Source organism: Nilaparvata lugens, chromosome 4, assembly GCF_014356525.2.
Source record: "Nilaparvata lugens isolate BPH chromosome 4, ASM1435652v1, whole genome shotgun sequence".
In the NCBI taxonomy this organism is placed as follows: Eukaryota; Metazoa; Arthropoda; class Insecta; order Hemiptera; family Delphacidae; genus Nilaparvata; species Nilaparvata lugens.
In genome coordinates this window covers 3,434,402-3,456,179 of record NC_052507.1, presented here as the reverse complement: position 1 = coordinate 3,456,179, position 21,778 = coordinate 3,434,402, and the positions used below count along the sequence as shown (strand labels likewise).

General features: G+C 34.2%; 2 protein-coding genes across 2 annotated transcripts in view; one reads left to right on the top strand and one right to left on the bottom strand.

Annotated features, from left to right (window-relative positions):
- Positions 1-3,002, top strand: part of LOC111044467 (probable Dol-P-Man:Man(7)GlcNAc(2)-PP-Dol alpha-1,6-mannosyltransferase) — a 40,015-nt gene extending 37,013 nt beyond the window's left edge. Inside the window, exon 9 of the mRNA XM_039425538.1 lies at positions 529-3,002. Within this exon, the coding sequence (XP_039281472.1) occupies positions 529-2,455 (1,927 nt within the window). The 3' untranslated portion in view covers positions 2,456-3,002. The remainder of the gene's footprint in view (positions 1-528) is intronic.
- A 10,513-nt stretch (positions 3,003-13,515) lies between these two features.
- LOC111044444 (DNA-directed RNA polymerase II subunit Rpb4) lies at positions 13,516-16,826 on the bottom strand (the record flags this gene model as incomplete). The annotated part of the gene is given in 2 exon segments (XM_039425536.1): positions 13,516-14,026; positions 16,611-16,826. A coding segment is annotated over 1 exon segment (198 nt), but the record flags the coding sequence as incomplete, so codon positions are not given.
- Positions 16,827-21,778: the final 4,952 nt, after the last annotated feature.

The following is a 21,778-nucleotide window of genomic DNA, read 5'->3' as shown; positions in this document are numbered from 1 at the left end:
GCTATACAGGGTGAAAGATTTCGCCCGGAATTCAGTTCCTCTGGTGAAATACACCGATGCTGAATTGTTTGGGGACTAGTTTTTGAAAAACTTATGCTGGATTCATATGGAAAAATATCTGAAAAATTGAATAAAACTAGTCTGGAAGCTGTAGTGTGAGTAGTTTTTGAGAAAAAAGTTGAAATATGCAAAAAATGTAAGTAGAAAAACACAGACTTCTACGTTTGATGCCCAATAACTGTCTTTAATGACCAGTAAACAAATATTTTTTCGCAATAAAAATTGTAGAGAATTTAATTCTGAAAAGAATTATGTAAGCTGTGTAAACTAAATTCAAATAAAAGTTGAATAAAATGTATTCTTATGTTACATTACACCATAAAAATTTGCTGTTTTATGAGGAGAGAACTAATAACTCATAGGTTGTAGCTGTGGAAAGTGAAAAAAACAATTAATTCGTGTGTATGATTTTTCATTCAGTTTTCCAATTCCCACATGATGATACTAACAAGAGTTTCACTTTTTCAGGTACAGCAAGCAAGAAAACCTGAAACCAGGATCAGCCGAGTTAATGAACTTCACCCACCTGATAGTCGAAGCTAAAAGCAAGTATTCGCCAGCTCTAAAGGTATATAGTCAGTCCCACGATATACTAGATTCCGTGGATGGATTTTCCCATATTAGTTTCAACTATAACTCGTTTCCACCAATCACAGTTAAAACTAGACCCATGCTTTTCATTTTAAAACGGAAGAAAGATTTCTCAATATCGGACATTAATCCACAGTTGAACACTGAGTTTCTTTTCGATGATGAAGTAACTGATGAGAGGGTATTTGTGGAGGAGGACGAGGTAAAGGAAGAGGAAGAGGAAGAAATAGTTGAAGAAGTAGCAGAACCAGTTAAGACTGAAGAAGTGGATGACATTTTGACTGTTTCAGATTTAGAGGAGAATGTTGTTGAGACTGATATTCAACCAGACAAGGAAAACTTTGTAGTTAGAGAAGGTAAGAATGATAATGAAGAAGAAGATGATGATAATGGAAGCAAGAAAGAAGAAGATAGAATAGTTGAACCCGAAAAAGTAGTAGATTCAACACTAGATGATTCAAATCTCGATGTAATGCCTGAGGAGTATGTGATCCCTGATGAAGAAAAACCGGTTGTGAAAAAAGTGGAGAAGCAAAGGACAACTAAGAGAGATTTGAAGAAAAATCAGGAGAAAGAGAGAAAATTGTTGGAGAAAAATCAAGAAAATGAACGGAGATCGTTTGAAAATGTGAAGAGACGTGGAAAAAAAATTGTAGAAGAAAAGAGTTTAATTTCTGAGGATGATGAAAAAGTTGTGGAGGATGGTGAGGTTGTAGATATTGTGAGAGAGGGTGATAGTTTTGTTGAAGATATGACAAAGACGGAAGAAGATATGGGAGAGGGGATAGAAGGAGATGGAAAGAAAGATTTAGAAGATAACCCCGATTTACAAGCGGTTCCTCCGATCAAAGTCAAGGAGAATGTGAAAAAGTTGATAGAAAATTTCAAAAAAGAGCGAGAAATGGTTCTGGAGGAAGGGGGTTTGAACCCTGTACAAGAAGAACAGGAAAAGAAAGGGAAGGAAAATGTTGTTGTTTCAAAACCTAAGAGGAAGTTTAATCTGAGGAAAGAGAGGGAAACACCGGGTGAACCAGAGAGTGTAAATAAGAGTGACATGGAAGAGGTACTACTCCCTGATGAATCTTCAGATTTGAAGGTTGATGAGGGTGAAAGCAGGTTACCCATTGCAGGGGAATTTAGGGAGAGTACTGGGAAGAAAATTAGGGTAAAGGAGTTTTTGAAGCTTGAGAACCTTTCTAAGAGGAAAATTAAGTTACCAAAAGTGGAAACTAAAGAAGAAACGGAAGAGATAAATGTTGAAAATGAGGATTTAGAAGAGCTGGCAGCCGAAGTGATTGCTGAACATGAGTCTGAGTTGAATAGGTTACTGGAAAAACAACGGGAAGAAATTAAAGAAGGTGAGAAAAATTCGAAAATTGATGAACAATTAATTTTACAAGAGAAACTAGATCAGTTGCAAGAACTGTTCAAACAACAGCAAGTACAGTTGAATCAGCTGATCGACTTGCAAAAGAGACAGGCAGATCTCTCTCTGAAGAAAGAGGATAAGAGAAAGATGAAGAAACGGTCTCCTCAAAAGAGTGAACAGCAAGATGTCTCCACCAAAATTGAGGAACCTGTTGAGATAGACCCTGAAGAAGAGGAGCGGATAAAGCAGGAAATCGTCGAACTGGAGATTGAGAAGGCGGTGAAGAAAAAGAAAGCACAGATCCGTATCAAAAATATCATCAACAATTTAAAGATGGCGACCGCTGTTGTACCGGATAATGAAACTGATAATAATAGTGCTGTTTTTCTGGAAGACTCTGTACAGTTTGAGTATGAGGAAGATGAGGAAACATAGCATCTGAATTGTTTATTTGAATCATTAACATAACCTTATAGATTATGTTCGTCTTGAATTATGAACAAAGCCTTTTAGGTTATGTCCGTCTAACCTTATAGAGGGTGGATTAAGTGAAATCTAGAGGAACTGAGACTCTTCCGCTCAATTATTAGTTCAGTCAGGCTATTTAGAGATCATTTTTATATCCTTTACATGAATATAGAATTCATTTACTGTACATTATAGCTGACTTACTCAGGAGAACACTCATTCATTATTTGAATCATTAACAGAGCCTTATAGATTATGTCCGTCTAACCTTATAGGGTGGATTAAGTGAAATCTAGAGGAACTGAGACTCTTCCGCTCAATTATTAGTTCAGTCAGGCTATTTAGAGATCATTTTTATATCCTTTACAAAATGAATATAGAATTAATCTACTGTGAACTATAGCTGACTTACCTGTGAGAACAATAATTTATTTTTGTAACTTCTATTTTCATTGTTCTTATAGTCAGGTCCACGTTATAATGGCAGTGTTCAATTAGCAATGGTATTGCTATCCTTGTCTATCATTCAACAAAGCTGGTAGAGCTATCTCTTTCTCGCTTTGCTCTGTTGCCAGATCGTCTATTAACAATGTAGAATTAATAATCAATTAACAAAATATTTATTCATTCATATGCAAATGAAATTCAGGTAAAAACAACAGGCCGCCCATAACTGCTTTAAGCCTTGAATTAATAATTAATTAACAAAATATTCATTTATTTAAGCATATGCAAATTGAATTCAGGTAAAAACAACAGGCATTCGCCCATAACTGCTTTAAGCCTCAATTTGGAATACACAGTCTAAAGGTTATGTAACTAACGTAACGTAAATGATAAGTTAATTCGCACACAATTTTGAGTCAAAAAATGTATCTACTACAATTTTGCATTAATTAACAGATTAATCGATTTCCAAATATGAATCCAAACAAGGATCTTCCTTCACAATTGCAAAACATATTGAAAATTTCTCTCAAAACCACCATTATACTCATGTATACATCAAATCAAATCAAATAATTTATTTCGCCATTTAAAAAAACAATCACAAATAAAGAGCAAATCAAATATGATGAACAATAAATTTAAACAAAATACAAGTGTTGACTTAAAAATAAGAAAATAATAATACAAAATCATAAATATCTCTTTACGTATGTATATATAATTTACGTATTATATATGGAATCACCAGCAAAAGAATAAACTTTGCCCGCTGGTGACCGTTGCAAATCGAAAATAGTATAATAATATTAAAAAAAAAATCCTCATCATTGAGTCATTTCTGAGAATGAAGAAAAGAGAAAAGTAAATAAATTATAAGGGATACAATAAATTTTAATTTAAATAAGGTTTTCTATTGAAGTGAAATAGTTTGCAATTATCCAATTTTTTATATCATTACTGGTATCTCTAGTTATATGTGTTAAATTAAAAGGTAATATATTTATAAATTTGCTGCTTAAATATATCAACTGTCTCTAACTAGTGAATTTGCATAATAGACTTCGTATTTATTGATAGTATTTGGTCTAAAATTGTAATGAGATTCATTTATCATGAAAAAATTGTCTTTATACTTAATAATATATTTTGTTAAATTTTTCAAGGAGAGTTTTATCAAAACATCTGGAACATTTTAATCATGAAAATTCATTATGAAGTTATTCAAAATATAACATTTTGCGTAATAAAATATGATTGATAATTTTAAACCAGAATTAACAGTTAATATTACTTCAATAAACCTGTATCAGCAACCGTCTATAGAAGGCATTGCAAATACAGAGGATCGGCAACGTTGTTCTTCTATCTTTCTCCACTGCCATTATAACGTGGACCTCACTATAGGATGTCTGCTTGAGAACAGCTCTGATAACGTATATTTAAAGGCGGATTTCAATTCAAATAAAATTTATTTGCTTTTGAATCAGATTTCATTATATCAGTATTAGTGTATACTGTTGTCGCTACAGTGAAAATACAATTCACACTAATTCTAATGGGCCTATACACACTCAGCCCGACTGAGCCGGTATGAATAGTCCCATAAGAATACATGAGAAGAATATTTTCACTGAACCTGATACTGATATGTGGGGAATCCGTTTTAAGAGTTTCAAATCACCTCCAAAGACGCACAAGTCTAGGATGTATGTGGGTATCATCCTTGACAAAAATCTCAAAATGATATCTCTTCAAGTTCATGATAATAATTATTGTATTAGTCGAGCTATTTTCATAGAACCAGTGATATTGTTGTAATGATAATAATTTTCAAAATTTTATTTGTTATTAATAATTGTCTCCCTTCTTGCTCACTCTTATCCATCTATCTCTCTCTGCAAGAATTCTTATTTCTATTCCCCAAACTTGGAGCTAAACATCTATGTATTTAGATAGAATTGAATTACTCTGTTGTATATCCATACTTTTTCACTGTTAAAATTAAACTTGAATTTAAAAACACTTTTGGAGTGAAAATACACTTACTTTTGTAGTGACGATCGTTTCGACCTGTTGTTGGTCATCATCAGACTCTCATGATAAACAACAACAGGTTGAAACGATCGTCACTACAAAAGTAAGTGTATTTTCACTTCAAATTTGTTTTTTAAAATTCAAGAATTGAATTTATATCAGATAAATGTTCTCCCTCTATCATAAAATGTTCATGAGAAAAATTGTTTGAAATCTTCTGAAACTAATCAATAATAGCAATATGTTCCCTCTTTTTCTCACTTATGCATTTTCTTCTCTGTTATGTTTTCCATATCTTTGAAGTTATATTTTTATCATTATAGTTTTAGCTTTCAGTAACGATAAGAATCTATTTATCTCCCTCTTCACTGTACTTATCAACGAATATGTTATCTCTCTCTTCTTCAATTATTGTGTAAATCTTGTTCCCGGTTGCACAAAGCCTGTTAAATTTTAATCATGATTAAATGCCAAGGGAAGAAGAAGAAGTTTTTGAAGAAGAAGACGGAGATGGAGATGTAGATGTAGATGTAGATGAAGATGAAGATGAAGAAGAATTAAAATCTGAAAAGCCTTATCTAATTAGTTCTCGCAGCATTCAATCATGATTAAAATTCAACAGGCTTTTGTGCAACCGGCCTTGAACTTTCATGGGCCGGTTACCGAGCTCGGGATTTAGCTAAGCTCTGGACTTTAAACAGCTGGAGTAAGAAAATTGGCTTTCCAAAACGGGGCGTAGTCGCAGTCATTGTCATAGTCACGTTTGAATTAAATTTCAAAATACTAGAAAATTAAACACAAAATAAAATAAAGAGAAAATAGTGTAAAGTTTCAGCTATTTTGAGTTATTTAGAAATGTTTAATTTCGTCAAGGAAAACGTTTCAAATTATAGAAATGAGAAAATAAAAACTGCAACTACGCCCCGTTTTGGAAAGCTAATTTTCTGACTCCAGCTGTTTCAAGTCTAGGACTTAGCCAAATCCCGAGCTCGGAAACCAGCCCTAAAACGTTTGTAAGGCAAAACAGATAGAAATTAGGAGTACCTTAAAATTGACGATACTTTCTGAGTAGTTGTTAAGTGATATAGTAGTTATCCTGACTGAATAAAAAGTCTAGAAGTTGTTCAATAAATATGTGGTTAGAAAACTTCTAGTCTTTTTATTCAGTTTTGACGATACTATTCTAAAATGATCTTTGATAATAATACTTTATAACATTACAGAACGTTCGATACGAATTGTACAAGAAATTTCGCTTTCATAGCATAGATATCAAATGGATATTAATGAATAAATTTATCAGAATTATACGTATTACTGTGCCAAAGAACTGTATTTGAGTTATATTCGGAAATAATCTAAATTTGTATAAATGCTGAAAATTGTCACCTAGTTTTCTAGTGTTTTTCTTGTAATGCTTTATGTCTTATCAAGGAAGGTGTTAAATGATTGACTTGAAATATGTGGCACGATAAATAATTTGCAATTTAGAGCTAATTGTGTCTGCAATAAAAATTAATTTTTACATTGTTCATTTACTATTGAAAATGACTCTAAATAGTTCGAAGGATGTTGTGTAAAACAAATATTTATAGGGTGATCAATTATGGTGAATAACTAGATCCCTTGTAGCCTAATATTTTTCAATTAAACTTTGTTTTTGAAAATATTTATCTACAATATTTAATTCACCGAGCTAAGTAAGGTCTAAGATTCAAGTCGACGTTTTGGCATTTCTCTTAGTGTTTAAATGTTTATATGTTGCGCATTTACGGCGAAACGCTGTAATAGATTTTCATGAAATTTGACAGGTATGTTCCTTTTTAAATTGCGCGTCGACGTATATACAAGGTTTTTAGAAATTTTGAATTTCAAGGATAATATAAAAGGAAAAAGGAGCCTCCTTCATACGTCAATATTAGAGTAAAAATCAGACTATAGAATTATTCATCATAAACCAGCTGTTTAGTGGACTATAATAATACCCGTTCAAAAACATCGAACATCTTGAAAATGTATCTTTCCATCAACGTTAGACAGTTGACTATAATACTACCCGTTCAAAAACATCGAACATCTTGAAAATGTATCTTTCCATCAACGTTAGACAGTTGACTATAATACTACCCGTTCAAAAACATCGAACATCTTGAAAATGTATCTTTCCATCAACGTTGTAGACAGTTGCAGCCAGACCTGATAACAGCGCTCACACTCACATTCCGGGACGACACGTCACGGTACGATAGGACAGAAAGCTCTATGTTTATTTAGGATTTTTTCTAGACATTGATAAATTATTTATTTATTTTTCAGAAAACATAATAACAAGTCAATGTAACTTACTGAGCGCTAGGTCTACTGTTCACATAACTGCTAGTAAAGGGAAGAATTGGCTACTACCTCCGTAACCATAGTGCATTCTGGTGACGTCAGCACAGGTAGGGCTCCTACATCAATAACCCACTTCTAGTGTTGATAATAGATCAGCTGAAATCAACAAATTTTTATTGGTGTAGGAGCCCTACCTGTGCTGACGTCACCAGAATGCTTTATGGCTTTGTTTACGGAGGTAGTGCTTATACACGTACGGGATAGGAAATCACGAATGATGCATCATCGCGTCTGAACTACTGGACTGATTAACTTGATTTTTTTCATATAGATTCTCAATCTACCGAGGATGGTTATAGGCCTATTTAAAATTCTTCAAGATATCAGTAGGTCAAGTTTTCAATAAGACCCTTGCGAAGCACGGGTTACCTGCAAGTAGAAAATAACTAACACACTTGTAGCTTTATACTTCTAAATTGTACTTTGTGTTAGAAAATATTACTTGTAGTTCTGTGAACAGTAGACCTCACGCAGTATTCTCATCCACAAGTACCTGATTGAAACTATAGACCTTAATATGGAAATACAGCAATAGACTGGCTTCTCCACACATCTGTGTAATCACTTGTCAGCTGATTTATGATAAATAATAATAATAATTCTATAGTCTGATTTTTACTTTAACATTGGCGTATGAAGGAGGCTTCTTTTTACTTTCCTTGTCCTATTACCATAGGTAAGGAAAGTATTGCTTTCCGAAAAAAAAGGTACCCCAATTTCTAAATTTCTATACGTTTCAAAGTCCCCTGAGTCCAAAAAACTGGTTTTTGGGTATTGGTCTGTACGTGTGTGTGTGTGTGTGTGTGTGTGTGTGTGTGTGTGTGTGTATGAGTGTATGTGCGTCTGTGTACACGATATCTCATCTCCCAATTAACGGAATGACTTGAAATTTGGAACTTAAGGTCCTTTCACTATAAGGATCCGACACGAACAATTTCGAACAAATCCAATTCAAGATGGCGGCTAAAATTGCGAAACTGTTGTCAAAAACAGGGTTTTTCGCGATTGTCTCGAAAATGGCTCCAACGATTTTGATCGAATTCATACCTAGAGAGGTTATTGATAAGCTCTATCAACTGCCACAAGTCCCATATCTGTAAAAATTTCAGGAGCTCCGCCCCATCTATGCAAAGTTTGATTTTAGATTCCCAATTATCAGGCTTTAGGTACAATTTAAACAAAAAAATCCAGTTGGAAAAGATTGAGCATGAAAATCTCTACAATTAATGTTCAGTAACATTTTCACCTAAATTTGAAAATAAGCTTGAAATTTGAGAAAATGTGATCATTCAATTGCAAATTATTGTTGATTCTATTAAATGATTCACTATGAAGAGATAGCAGACCTCATGTGTGTCTCCAGTGTTATTGCCCTGTCACCAGCTGGCTCAGATCTTTGTTTATAAGTAGACTTGAGATGCGCGTGCACACTAGCGTCAGGTGATCAATTTTCATAACGGCAAGGAAAGTTGTGTGAGTGGCCACACCAGATTTTTACTTTAACATTGGCGTATGAAGGAGGCTCTTTTTCCCTTTTATATTATCCTTGAAATGCAAAATTTCCAAAAACCTTGTATATACGTCGACGCGCAATTAAAAAAGGAACATACCTGTCAAATTTCATGAAAATCTATTACCGCGTTTCGCCGTAAATGCGCAACATATAAACATTTAGGGCCGTTTGCACAGTGACAGTTTAAACTAAATTTCATGTTAAACTGGATTAAATCCGTATCAAGTCTCGTTTGTTATAATGTGTTTCATTTTGGGTTTAAGCCACCAGCTGATTGAATTGAGTTAGAGCTTTGACTGTGCAAACGGCCCTTAAGGGAAATACCAAACCGTTGACTTGAATCTTAGACCTCACTTCGCTTTGTCAACAAGAATACTTGCTATTTTCTATAATCGATCATTCAAGTATCTCTATTAAAATACCTTGTTGAAAAGATGCATTGATTTTTAATTTTTATTGTAGCACGATAGTCTCATGTGCAATTGGGTGAATATGTATGATTGAGGGTATACGTGTAGATTATTTATTGATTTGCTTGTATGTTAGTAAACAAAACAATAACAATGGGTTTGTATAGTTTGTATTGAAAGTATGATCTCTGGTGTGGTCTTATTGTTAACCTTCCGGCAGTCGCGCTGTTGTAAAAAGTACATAACACTTGGAAAATTGGATGTTGTACAAAATACAACACGCGACTGCTCGTGTGATGGAGTAGGGTGCGACTACCGGAAGGTTAATTAGATGATGGTATTTGATTCTTACCCAATGGCTTGTAATGTAATTAATCAATGGATAATTATATGCGTACTATGAACTTTGAGGATGAAGAATCATTAATGGAAAAACTTTCGAGTACAAAAAATTGATGAAGAAATATTTCTTTGTATATAGATCATACATAGGCCTATACAGCAAGAAGCTAGTCTATGCTCGGTTGCACAGAAGCCTGTTAAATTTTAACCGTGATTAAATGTCACAACAACCAACAAGAGAAGCTTTCGTTTCAAAAAAGTCTTCTTTGATTGATTCTCCTGGCAATTAATTAAAACTTAACTGGCTATTGTGCAACTGGATCTTAATATCTTGGTTCAACTTGTAATAACTAGACAATGTATTGTATAATTTTCTGATGATAGTGATTTACTTTTGTTCATATTTTTGGCATAGGTGATCTGTGCTTTGCTGAAGGAATTGAACTACCAGGGAAATCTGTATTAGTCAACTTCCTAGCAGTTGGTCTCAATCCCTTGAGAATTCTCAAATTAAATTTCAATTTTCTGAAATTAATGTATACCGATGATTCAGATATTATTCTGATACTGTATCTCTCATATTTTGTCAAAATGAGACAATTTTCTGATGAAGCTTACTATAGTGAGGTTCACCTTATAATGTATTATGTTTATTTGTCCTTAAGTTGATTGTGAATGATAAATAAATGAGTAAATGAATAAATGACGTATGGGCCACCCTGTACTTCAGTTTATTTATGGAATGTTCTAGACTCTCCACCTATCTACTAGTTAAGCTTTTCAGTATAAAAACCACAGCTGAATTTCAGTGTACTTTGTATTCTATTGGGAAATCTGTCAAATCTTTCGTCTCGGATAAACTATGAAACTTTATACTCTATAAATGAATAATGTTGTATGTGATTATTGTATGGTTGTTGTCGAACTGTTGTTGATTTTGTAAAAATCAAAATACTTTTGTTAATAAATATAATATGGAAAATATTCAGTTGTTTTGAATAAGTTAATCCTTGGTTTGTTCTCATTGTTGGTTAAGGTAGAAAAATATCGGGGCACCGAGCTTTGATCATTCTTTTCATCCATTTAATAAAAAAAGTAATATTAATAGTTCAACTTTATTCTCTTCACAAAATTTGGACTATAGAATACCGTCTTAATTCGTTTTATATCAAACAAGAATTCAAATCTATAAAACAATATTTAAGAATATTGGATTTTCTTTTTTAATCAATTTCCGTTACTAAACGTCAAATCTGATTACCTACAAACATTTATAAACTTTCAGTTTGGCTGCAGCTGCCAATCAATAATATTTCGTCATTGTTAACTACTTTTCAAAAGCTCTGTTCCTTTCTTTTTATTTACATAAAAAATGAAATTGATTTTCACTATCTGAGTCACTCTAAGGACATAATATTATACTTGAGTCTTCATAGTATCATCCGCAAAACCGTAGGGCGGCGATACATCAATGTTTAAAAACATCGATGTTTGAAAACATCGATGTTTGAAAACATCGATGTTAAGGTGAAAAAACATCGATGTTTTGTCCTCCGATACCCATCCCTAATCTGTATTATTTAGCTTAATATCATTCTCATGAGAATTTGAATTTCATCAAAATTACCGCATTTTTCTGATGATCCTGTATTAGCTTACTATAGTGAGGTTCCCGTTATAATGTATTATGTTTATTTGTCCTTAAGTTGATTGTGAATGATAAATAAATGAGTAAATGAATAAATGACGTATGGGCCACCTGTACTTCAGTTTATTTATGGAATGTTCTAGACTCACCACCTACCTACTAGTTAAGCTTTTCAGTATAAAAACCACAGCTGAATTTCAGTGTACTTTGTATTCTATTGGGAAATCTGTCAAATCTTTCGTCTCGGATAAACTATGAAACTTTATACTCTATAAATGAATAATGTTGTATGTGATTATTGTATGTTTGTTGTCAAACTGTTGTTGATTTTGTAAAAATCAAAATACTTTTGTTAATAAATATAATATGGAAAATATTCAGTTGTTTTGAATAAGTTAATCCTTGGTTTGTTCTCATTGTTGGTTAAGGTAGAAAAATATCGGGGCACCGAGCTTTGCTCGTTATTTTTATTTATTAATAAACAGAACACAATCCTCTAAAATGATCGTGTTTATATTTTATTTTACAGCTTGCTATACGTCAGCTTATGAATTTCGGGGATGCGATATTTTGATTTACCACAAAATCACTCGCTCACTTTTTACTATCAACAGACGACGAAAGTCTCAGCTGTTTCAGCCAAGGATGAATTTATCCTTTTGATATCGAATTTTGATTTATACACTATAAATAGTCCAGAAAGTAGGTTATGTTCCATACGCTTGAATTGCGGTTCAATTTTCAATTAAAACATTTGAAAACAAAAAAATATATAATTTAGATTATATACAAACCAAATTGAATAACAAAATAACACTCACTAATCACTTAAAATTGTCAAATAATGATCAACTTTGAAAATTATGATATACTCGAGTTTAGGAGGATTATCATGTCATGTCAACAAATCAGATTATGTTGATCTAATCGATTAAATTGTCTATGATGACAAAACAGAACACAATTCTCCAAAGTGAGGTCCACGTTATAATGACAGTGGATAAAGATAGGAGAATAGCGATGCCGATTCTTTGCATTAATTAATTATATTTCTACACTGTCAAAAACATACTTTTTGTATCGTTGTAGACCTAGGAAAGGATAGTACCACCCAAAGTTAGTAGACAGAAGGTTGGTCACTCATCTATAGTATTTCAGTTGAAATGCAATTGGAGTGGGGGAACTGCAGCCGTGACGTAGGCTGTAGTACAGAGTAGGCAGAATATCGCATTCTTGAAAATCATATGGTGACGTATAGTCAAATTATATAACACAAACATTTTCTGATATGCAAGATTTCTGTTTCTGCTTTACAATAATTATCAAAACATTTGAATAATACAAGTATTTTGCCATATAAAAGCAAAAACCCCATCTCTCAACCTTCCCTTTCAAACCCTTAAAGTTTCTTCATCTTCTAGGTCGTGTTTATATTTTGTAGTTTGGCTATACATCAGCTTGTGAATATTTATTATGATATTTTGATTCTCGTAGAACATGTGCTCGATACCAGCATGTGTTCAGTGCATTTACAATGAATGAAATACATGGAATTTATCGGGATCGGTTTATTGCGATGCATTGGTTTATCAAGATTTTTTAAGGGTTAATCTGAAATTATAATAGTATAACATTGTCTACTAACGCTTTTCTAGCTTATTAACTTTTTCGTGTCACGTTTTTAGATTCATGAAAAACTTTCGACTTCATTTTATTCATAAAAGTTGAATGAACTTGAAATATTTAACAACATCATTAGATCGGTGATTCATTCGCTATAAGTATGGAGAATTTTAAAGTTCTAGGTCAATCTTGAGGAGATTAAACGACGATATATTTGAAGATACAGAGAATAAACTGTATGCTCAGTATGGTTACTCTATCACATTTTTACTACACGTGACGTCACGCTGGCGTTCCCCCCACCACTTTGAATCATACACCTGTGAGTGATCAACCTTTTGTCTACTAACGTTGAGTTTAAACTAAATTTCATTTTAGACTGGATTAAATCCAATTCTCGTTCGCAAAGACCTTAAAGATGCATAGACTCACATGCAGCGCTAGTGTCGTACTTGGAATTGAAATCCGCCATTGAGGGGGCAACCCATAAGATTATTACATACCGATGCCTTTGTGATCTATTGTATTACAAATAAATAATATATAATATCTCGTGCTAAAATACGCCAATGGCGGCCTTCAATTTCAAGTAAGAGCTATCATTGGGAAGGCATAGGCATTGTGGGTCTATATCTCTTTAAGGTCTTTGCTCGTTCGTTAAAATGTGGTTCATTTTTAGTTTAAGCCACCAGCTGATCAAATTCAGTTCAAGCGTTGACTGTGCAAACGGCCTTTAATGAACGAAAAAAATAACTGAAAGGTAGCCTACTATATACACAATATAATCCGTACACAAAAACCAAACTAGACCGGACAAAACTAGAAATCAGAGATAATAAAAGGTAGCCTACTATTTACAAGTGGATCCGTACACAACAGTGACAGTGAAAATATAATTCCCATAAGTTCTTATGGGGTTATTCATACTAGCTCGGCCGGGCTGAGTGGAAACAGTCCAATAAGAACTCATGCAAATTATATATTTACTGTCACTGTTGTGTACGGATCCAGCTCAAGAGATTATAATACATAAGATTAGCTGTTTGAGTCCAGAGATCGTCAATTATTGATGATAAATCCATGGATTCTCTTCTAACTCAGGTAGTCCTTGACTTCCACAACATCTGTGAATACATAAAAATATGTGTTAAATTATGTCAAACATAATATAATATAAATATTGGGGCACCGAGCTTCGCTCGTTATTTATTTATTGATAAACAGAACTCAATTCTTTAAAATGATTGGGGAAGGACTAACAGGCACAGCCCAAAACTGTTTCATCCCCGATTCTCGATTTATACACTATAAATAGTCCAAAAGTAGGTTATGTTCCATACACTTGAATTCAAGTCTAATTTTCAGTCCAAACATTTGAAAACAAAAAAGTTCTAATTTAGATTGTTTACCGACCAAATTGAATAACAAAATAACACTCACTATTCACTTAAAACTGTAAAATAATGATCAACTTTGAAAATTATGTTGAATTTGATAACATCGCGAGAATATGATTATTATTTTTCATTAATATATGAATAATTTGACCTTTCAAACCCGCAAGGTTTCTTCATCCTTTAGGTTGTGTTTATAAAAACCAATCAGAGAAGGCTTCTTTTCAAAAAAGAATGGTTCTCGTAAAATAATCACGATTAAAATTTAACCGGCTTTAGTGCAACCGGCACTAAGATTCATATCTCAAATCACTGACATGTCTTAAGGTGCGTACAGATTTACGCGCCGCGAGCAATTAGTTTTTAATCAGCTGATGCCAAGTTTTTTATATAAATGTATCTTAACGTTTCTGTACAGACACATATAATTATAATCAGCTGATGAAAAGTGAATTGCTCGTGTTCGCGGCGCGTAAATCTGTACGCACTTTTAGGTGGGCCGTCCACTAGAACCGTTTTCGTCCGAACTAGCATCGGCCGAAAACTACCGAACGCGACCGAACGATCTCCTAACAAAGAAAGGAATAGATGCTCGTCAATTGCAACAGGTACAGGGCCGTGCACGGCCGTCTCCGGCCGATCAAGTTTTTGATCCGAATTGAATGGGATTTTCCGGCTCTATCCGGCCGAACTAACTAGTCGAGCTGAGACAACAAAGTGATCCTAACCTAAAATTGTTTCACAGTCTTGTTTGTTTTTTGAAGTTGTTCTGTTTTATAAAGTTGTAACTATGGACAATGAAAAGTTGATAAGTTTGGTTCAAGAGCATGTTTTCATGTGGGATATGCGAGACAAAAGATATCATCGTCGTGATGTTCAAAGGAATCTGTGAACAAAGATTGCCTGATAATGAATAACTAATTTATTCATTCATTTATTCACAGACAATAGATACAATGCCGGTAAAAACAACAGGCATTCGCCCAAAACTGCTTTAAACCTTAATTTGGAATACACAGTCTAGAGGTCATGTAAATGATAACCCTAATTCACACACTATTTTGAGTCCAAAAAATATTTAGTGAATATTTGTTTATTCAATTTTCAAAATCTCAATATAATCATTGTTTATGAAAATTTTTGGTGGCTATGATAGTAGTTGATTCAATATTCAATAGTTCAGCCGACTACTGAACTAGACTGACGTAAACGGTTCCAATGGACGACTGTGTTCGGCCGAATTAACGGCCGGCAGATTCGTCCGATCCAACGGCCGAACGGATCGGTTGAATACGGTTCCAGTGGACGGTTACCCTAAGGTGCGTACAGATTTACGCACCGCGAACACGAGCAATTCACTTTTTATCAGCTGATGCCAAGCTTTTTATATCTGTATCTTAACGTTTCTGTACAAATACACATATAATCAGCTGATGAAAAGTGAATTGCTCGTGTTCGCGGCGCGTAAATCTGTACGCACCTTTACACTACCAAGCATTGCTTGATTATGTAGTGCATTTCGACGAAATAAAACCATAGAGAAACAATAGCGTAAGTAGATATCCTATGGTATAGGGCGTTTATGTCGCAACTTTTACTGTTATCTCAAGCCGATTACTGTCGATTTTTACTGTTTTGACCGGGTAAGAGTGTATGAACGGCACAATAATTATGAGAGACTACCAGCGTCATAAAGCTTCACGGGAAAGAAATACATTAGTATACCTTAGTTTTTCTCTCCCGATCAGTGCTTCTTGTAAAAATTATAATTATAATAAAAATGAATAAATAAATAAACACATGGACTATAGGCTTGAGATATCAGTAAAAGTTGCGACATAAAAGCCCTATACCATCTACTTATGCTATTGTTTCTCTATGATAAAACTAAACCAAGCAGTAAAATTCCTGCCGAAACAATCAGTAGAATACTGATTGTTCAGCAAATTTAATATTTTTCGAAGTTTTGAAATGTCTAAATGTAGAGCTGCGTACAGACTAAGGGTGTGATCACATTGAATCCCTAACAATTCAATTCAATTTCTTTATTCCAATACAAAAACAATATACAATATAGGACAGAATAATTATAGAATAATTATTTCCCCGCATGGACTGTTGATCCGTGCGCCCATACATATCACTATATTTATCTATATAAGCTTCATGAGTTGACATCATAGAAAAATTCTCTCTATTAATATTACCTATTACAATGGGTAATAAGAATAAAGAATACTGCCCGTGGAGCCGGTGCCAAATACTGTAATAAGGTAAGTTGATCACAGAAATAATATAAATAAAGGTATATTACCTTGAGGACTGTAGCTCCTCAATACTGGAGACTCCTCTTGGTCTGGATATCCTCCAATATCTGCCTGAGTTCCTCATCCTCGAATCGGCCCTCCAGACTGGGGATGAGAGCCTTGGCCTCCTCGGGGGTCTCCGGACACAGATTCGCAATCGACGCCAGCTCGAATTTGTGCAACTTCTTCTGGGTCAGCAGGTTCCGAACGGCCGCTATCGTTTCCTTCAAAATAAAATCAACAATAAATTTTGTTTCTCTCACAATTACAATAATTTGAATAAACTTTTTTGACCGAGCGAAGTGAGGTCTAAGATTCAAGTCGATGGTTTTGCATTTCTCTTTATGTTTATATGTTGCGCATTACAGAGAAATACAGCAATAGATTTTCATAAAATTTGACAGGTATGTTCCTTTTTAAATTGCGCGTCGTCTTATATACAAGGTTTTTGGAAATTTTGCATTTCAAGGATAATATAAAAGGTAAAAGGAGCCTCCTTCATACGCCAATATTAGAGTAAAAATCAGACTATAGAATTATTCATCATAAATCAGCTGTCGAGTGGATTATAAATTGCATGCCATGACGCATGCGATTCAATATCTCAATGTAACTTGGTAAAAAATCAGCTGCTATGTGGACTATTAATCGCATGCCTCATTGAATGAAATTTTTATGCACTATTAAATGAACTATTGATTGTATGCAATAACGCATGCAATTAATAGCTAAATGTCTTGTCTCTCGACTTTTCTCTGCTTTGAACTCGGGCTGTCCTGTTGCCTCAAGTATGTCTTGAAGGAGATTAGCTTTTGATGTTAGCATTTTAGATACACCAATTCCAACAGCCATTAGCCGTTTTCACATTGATATCTCGCCCACACGACATAAATACAGGATTTACTTTGACGGACAATATAAGAGGAGGCTGTGGTTTATAACTGCGCGAGGTCTACTGTTCACAGAACTACTAGTTTATAAAAAACTGTGATGACTTTCATTTACAATTCACGTGAGAAACCCTGTCTATCTAGCCGTGATTGAATGAAGGCATCTAAATTGAGATTCATGTTAAAAAGTCAGGGAAAATAATAAGACATGGCTGCCAATTTTATTTTCCCACCGCCTCCTTAAGGCTCGGTGTACACCACTTAGTCAAGACAAGACAAGACAAGACAAGACATAATACTTCACATAGTTGCTTATGACGCAACACACACTGATTAGTGATTGCAATTAGACATGTCTTCATAAGCAACTATGTGAAGTAATGTGACTGAACATGTCTGATCATGTCTTGTCTTGACTAACTGGTGTGTGCCTAGCCTAAGGCTCAGCGTACACCGGTTAGTCAAGACAAGACTAGTCACGTTTAGTCACAATACTTCAGATAGTTGCTAATGAAGACATGTCTAATTGCAATCACTAATCAGTGTTAGCTGCGTCATAAGCAACAATGTGAAGTATTGTGATCAAAGTTGTCTGATCATGTCTTGTCTTGACTAACTAGTGTGCGCTTAGTCTTAGTAGATATTTGATTGATGTTAATAATGATCAGATATATAATATTCATCACATACATTTTCATTGATATTAAATAAATAAATACAATTTTATTGTCAGCCAGCCAAAAAAGCACAAGACAAAGTCACACAAATGGAACATGAAATAGACAGTCACACATCAAGAGACACATTGTTACTATTACATTGCTATTTAGATTACATTTCCAAATATTACAAATAACAAAGACAATATTACAAAATTAAGCAGATAGTTCATACGTGCTAACAATAAGAATTAAGGTATGCTGATTCTGCTCTCGTAAAATTCACTCAATTTATAAAAAGGATTTTTTGCCAGCCAATCGTGCACCTTTAATTTGAACAGTTTTAGGGGTGTTTGTTGGAGGTGTAGCGGTAACTTATTATACACCTTTTGCCCAACTGCTTCAAAACTGTTTAAAGATTTAGACAATCTTTGGTATTGAATATAGATCTGTCTATTGTTTCTGGTATTAACAGAGTGAACAGTATTTCTTAATTGATAACGATTCAGATTCTCCTTAGTTTATAACAAAACAGAATATATGTACTGATTTATTACTGTCAGAATTTTATTATTTATGAATAAAGGCCTACAGTGTTCTAAATAAGGTGATTCCGTGATTATTCGCACGGCTTTTTTTTTAGCAGGAGAATATCGTTAATGTGCGCTGAATTTCCCCCATAGAAGAATACCATAAGACATGAGACTGTGGAAGAAAGAATAGTATGCTGTCCTTAAATATATTTTTGGTACCGTATTAGCAAGGCTTCTCAGCAGATAGATCACTCTACACAGCTTAGTGCTTACATATTTGACATGAGGCTCCCAAGTGAGTTTTTAATCTAAATGTACACCAAGAAATTTTATACTAGATGCGTTGAGAATAGCTCCGTATTTCAAATTGAAATTGATTCTTTCTGTCTTATCTGTATTCAATACAAAGCCATTCGCCCTGAACCAGAGAGATGCTCGTTCCATCGTACTCTCCGTCTCTTGGATAAGGCCTCTCAAATCAATATTGGTGTGCAAGAATGTAGTGTCATCTGCGTAGAGCACCGTATCAGACCCTATGTAGACAGGCAGATCATTTATAATGACAAGAAAAAGAAAAGGGCCAAGTATTGAGCCTTGTGGCACGCCTGATTCTATATTTAACAATGAAGACTTATTATTATCACTGCCTACAGTCACCAATTGCGTACGGTTTGTTAGGTAGGACCTCAAAAGCTTAAGGGCAATGTGCCCAGCTCCATAATACCTCAACTTGTCAAGCAGAATCCACGAATCTACACACTCGACTCAAGTCACAGAAGGTGGCTTGAGTGAAGCTTCCCTGCTCGAATGACTGCAGTACCCTTCTCGCCACTTTTTGAAGAGCATCCACTGTGGACCTTCCCCTCCTAAAGCCAAATTGACACTCATTCATTAGTTGGAACTCCTCGAAATGCTCAGATAACTGTATGTACATAATCGTTTCCAATATTTTGGCCAAGATCGGAACAATAGAAATAGGTATATAGCTACTTGGGCAGTTCTTGTCACCTTTTTTATAAATGGGCACAACCCTCGCCTTCTTCAGCTCTTCAGGGAACACTCCTTCCTTAAGAAACTTGTTTAAACAGTGAGTCAGAGGCTCCACTATACTATCAATTATCTCCTTCAATAAATTAACAGATACTCCATAGACGTCCCTGCTACTCGAAGACTTGAAACCTCTTACTATACTTATAACCAACTCAGGCAACACCTGACAGAAATTGAAACATTGTGGCAAACTTGGCCCGTTGATTGCTTTCATATCAATTCTAAAAGTGCTGGGTCCATTCACAGAGGCTCTGATTTCTCTAACTGACTGAATGAAAAAGTTGTTAAGTGTCTCCGGTTGCATAGTTATTGTCCGTCTTGATTCCTTGGCTACATTATTTATTGTCTTCCAGGCAGCCTTACATTATTTTTTTGTGTTTCGATGGAGTTCTTATTATGTAACCTTTTAGCCTCAATTATAGCGATTTTATACTCATTTCTACATTTGATATACGCTAGTCTAGTATCTATAGTTTGATATTTGTCATGTATAGTAATATTAAATATTCTGGTAGTTAATTATATTTCTTCATAACCTAAAAATGATCTGGCAACCGTGCAGAATTACAGCTATTTGCTTTGCCTAATGACAGACAATGATTATAGCAAGCCAATGTTAATATCAGGTGCTAACTTTACAACGTCAAACTCACTATAACAAAAACCAGAAACTAATGCCACAGTAACCAATGAGAGAAGCGGAATAAGTCATAGATCAGTCGTTGATCACGGATTTCAATATTATGACTGTATGATTTGGAAGATGTTTCTATTTTTCCAACATACTTGAGTCAATCATTTCTTGGGGTAGAAAAGGATAGCGCTATTTGCTTTGTCGAATGATAGACAATGATAGCAACACCCATGTTAATCAAGGGCTGCCATTATAACCTGGACCTCACTATAGTCTGAGCGTCATCAAACACAAGCTGCGTCGCCGAGTGAGCAAGTATAGCCGTTTTCACACTCACCGTTTGTCGGCCGACACTCAGAATTTACTGTCCTCCGATTGGCTAAGAATCAGCTGTTGGTGAGAATTGACCAATCAGAGGACAATTCTGAATGTCTAACGACAATCGGTAAGTGTGAAGATAGCCGTTTTCAAATAACTGATTGTTGGCCGACATTAATGAGTAGAAGACAATTTTCTTACGTCTCTCAGAGGCTGATAAATTTAATCCCGACTAAATTCATAGAAAATATGAGCGGTAGCAGAAAGCTCAGGAATGAAATTGAGAAGTGGATATGTTGGATTGACATTGAGGAGGGAATATTCTAGAGGCCAACTAATCCTTTCTTTAGACTATCATACATTTCTCGTTGCTCTTTTTTCCCATCTTTTCAAGACGCTTTTCACTGTTTTTGATTTTACTTAGACTTTCTTCATTTTTTCCCGCGTAAATCGGTTTTATTGAATTAATATTATTTTTCCTTCAGTATTTCCTTGTAGTATTTTAAACAAATTTGTACTAAATTGTACTTTTGCATTTATTTGTCACTTTACTGATGCTCAATTTGACTGGTTTTAAACTCGATTGTTAAAAATTTGACTGGTGACAGAGGTTTATTTATTCTTTTTATGTTATATATTTACTGTATAGATGTTTAGGTATTTCAGGAAATTATATTTTATTTGTTTTTTCAGGTTTTATTATTATTTCTTTTTTGTTTTTTACTATTTCTCTAATTCTGTTTGTGTGAAATTGACAAAGACTTATTCTTTTTTTTCAGTTATCAAAATCAAGTGACTGTCTCGTTCATATTATTTATTTATGTACAATAACAATAGTGTAGAAATTCAACCACAGCTGTTATACTACTGAAGTTATTTTCTTTTTTTTCCATCATGATACTGTTTCTTTATAATAATTGCATTGTATATATAAATTTGTAAAACATGTCAGTGTTGTGAATAAATTTTAATTTCAATGAAAAAAAAAATTCAATTAATAGTAACGACACCAAGAATGTCCTCCGATCAACTGCGAATCAGTTAAGATCCGTATATTTCCCGGTTTCCCGCCCCGTGGACACCCTGTGAGAA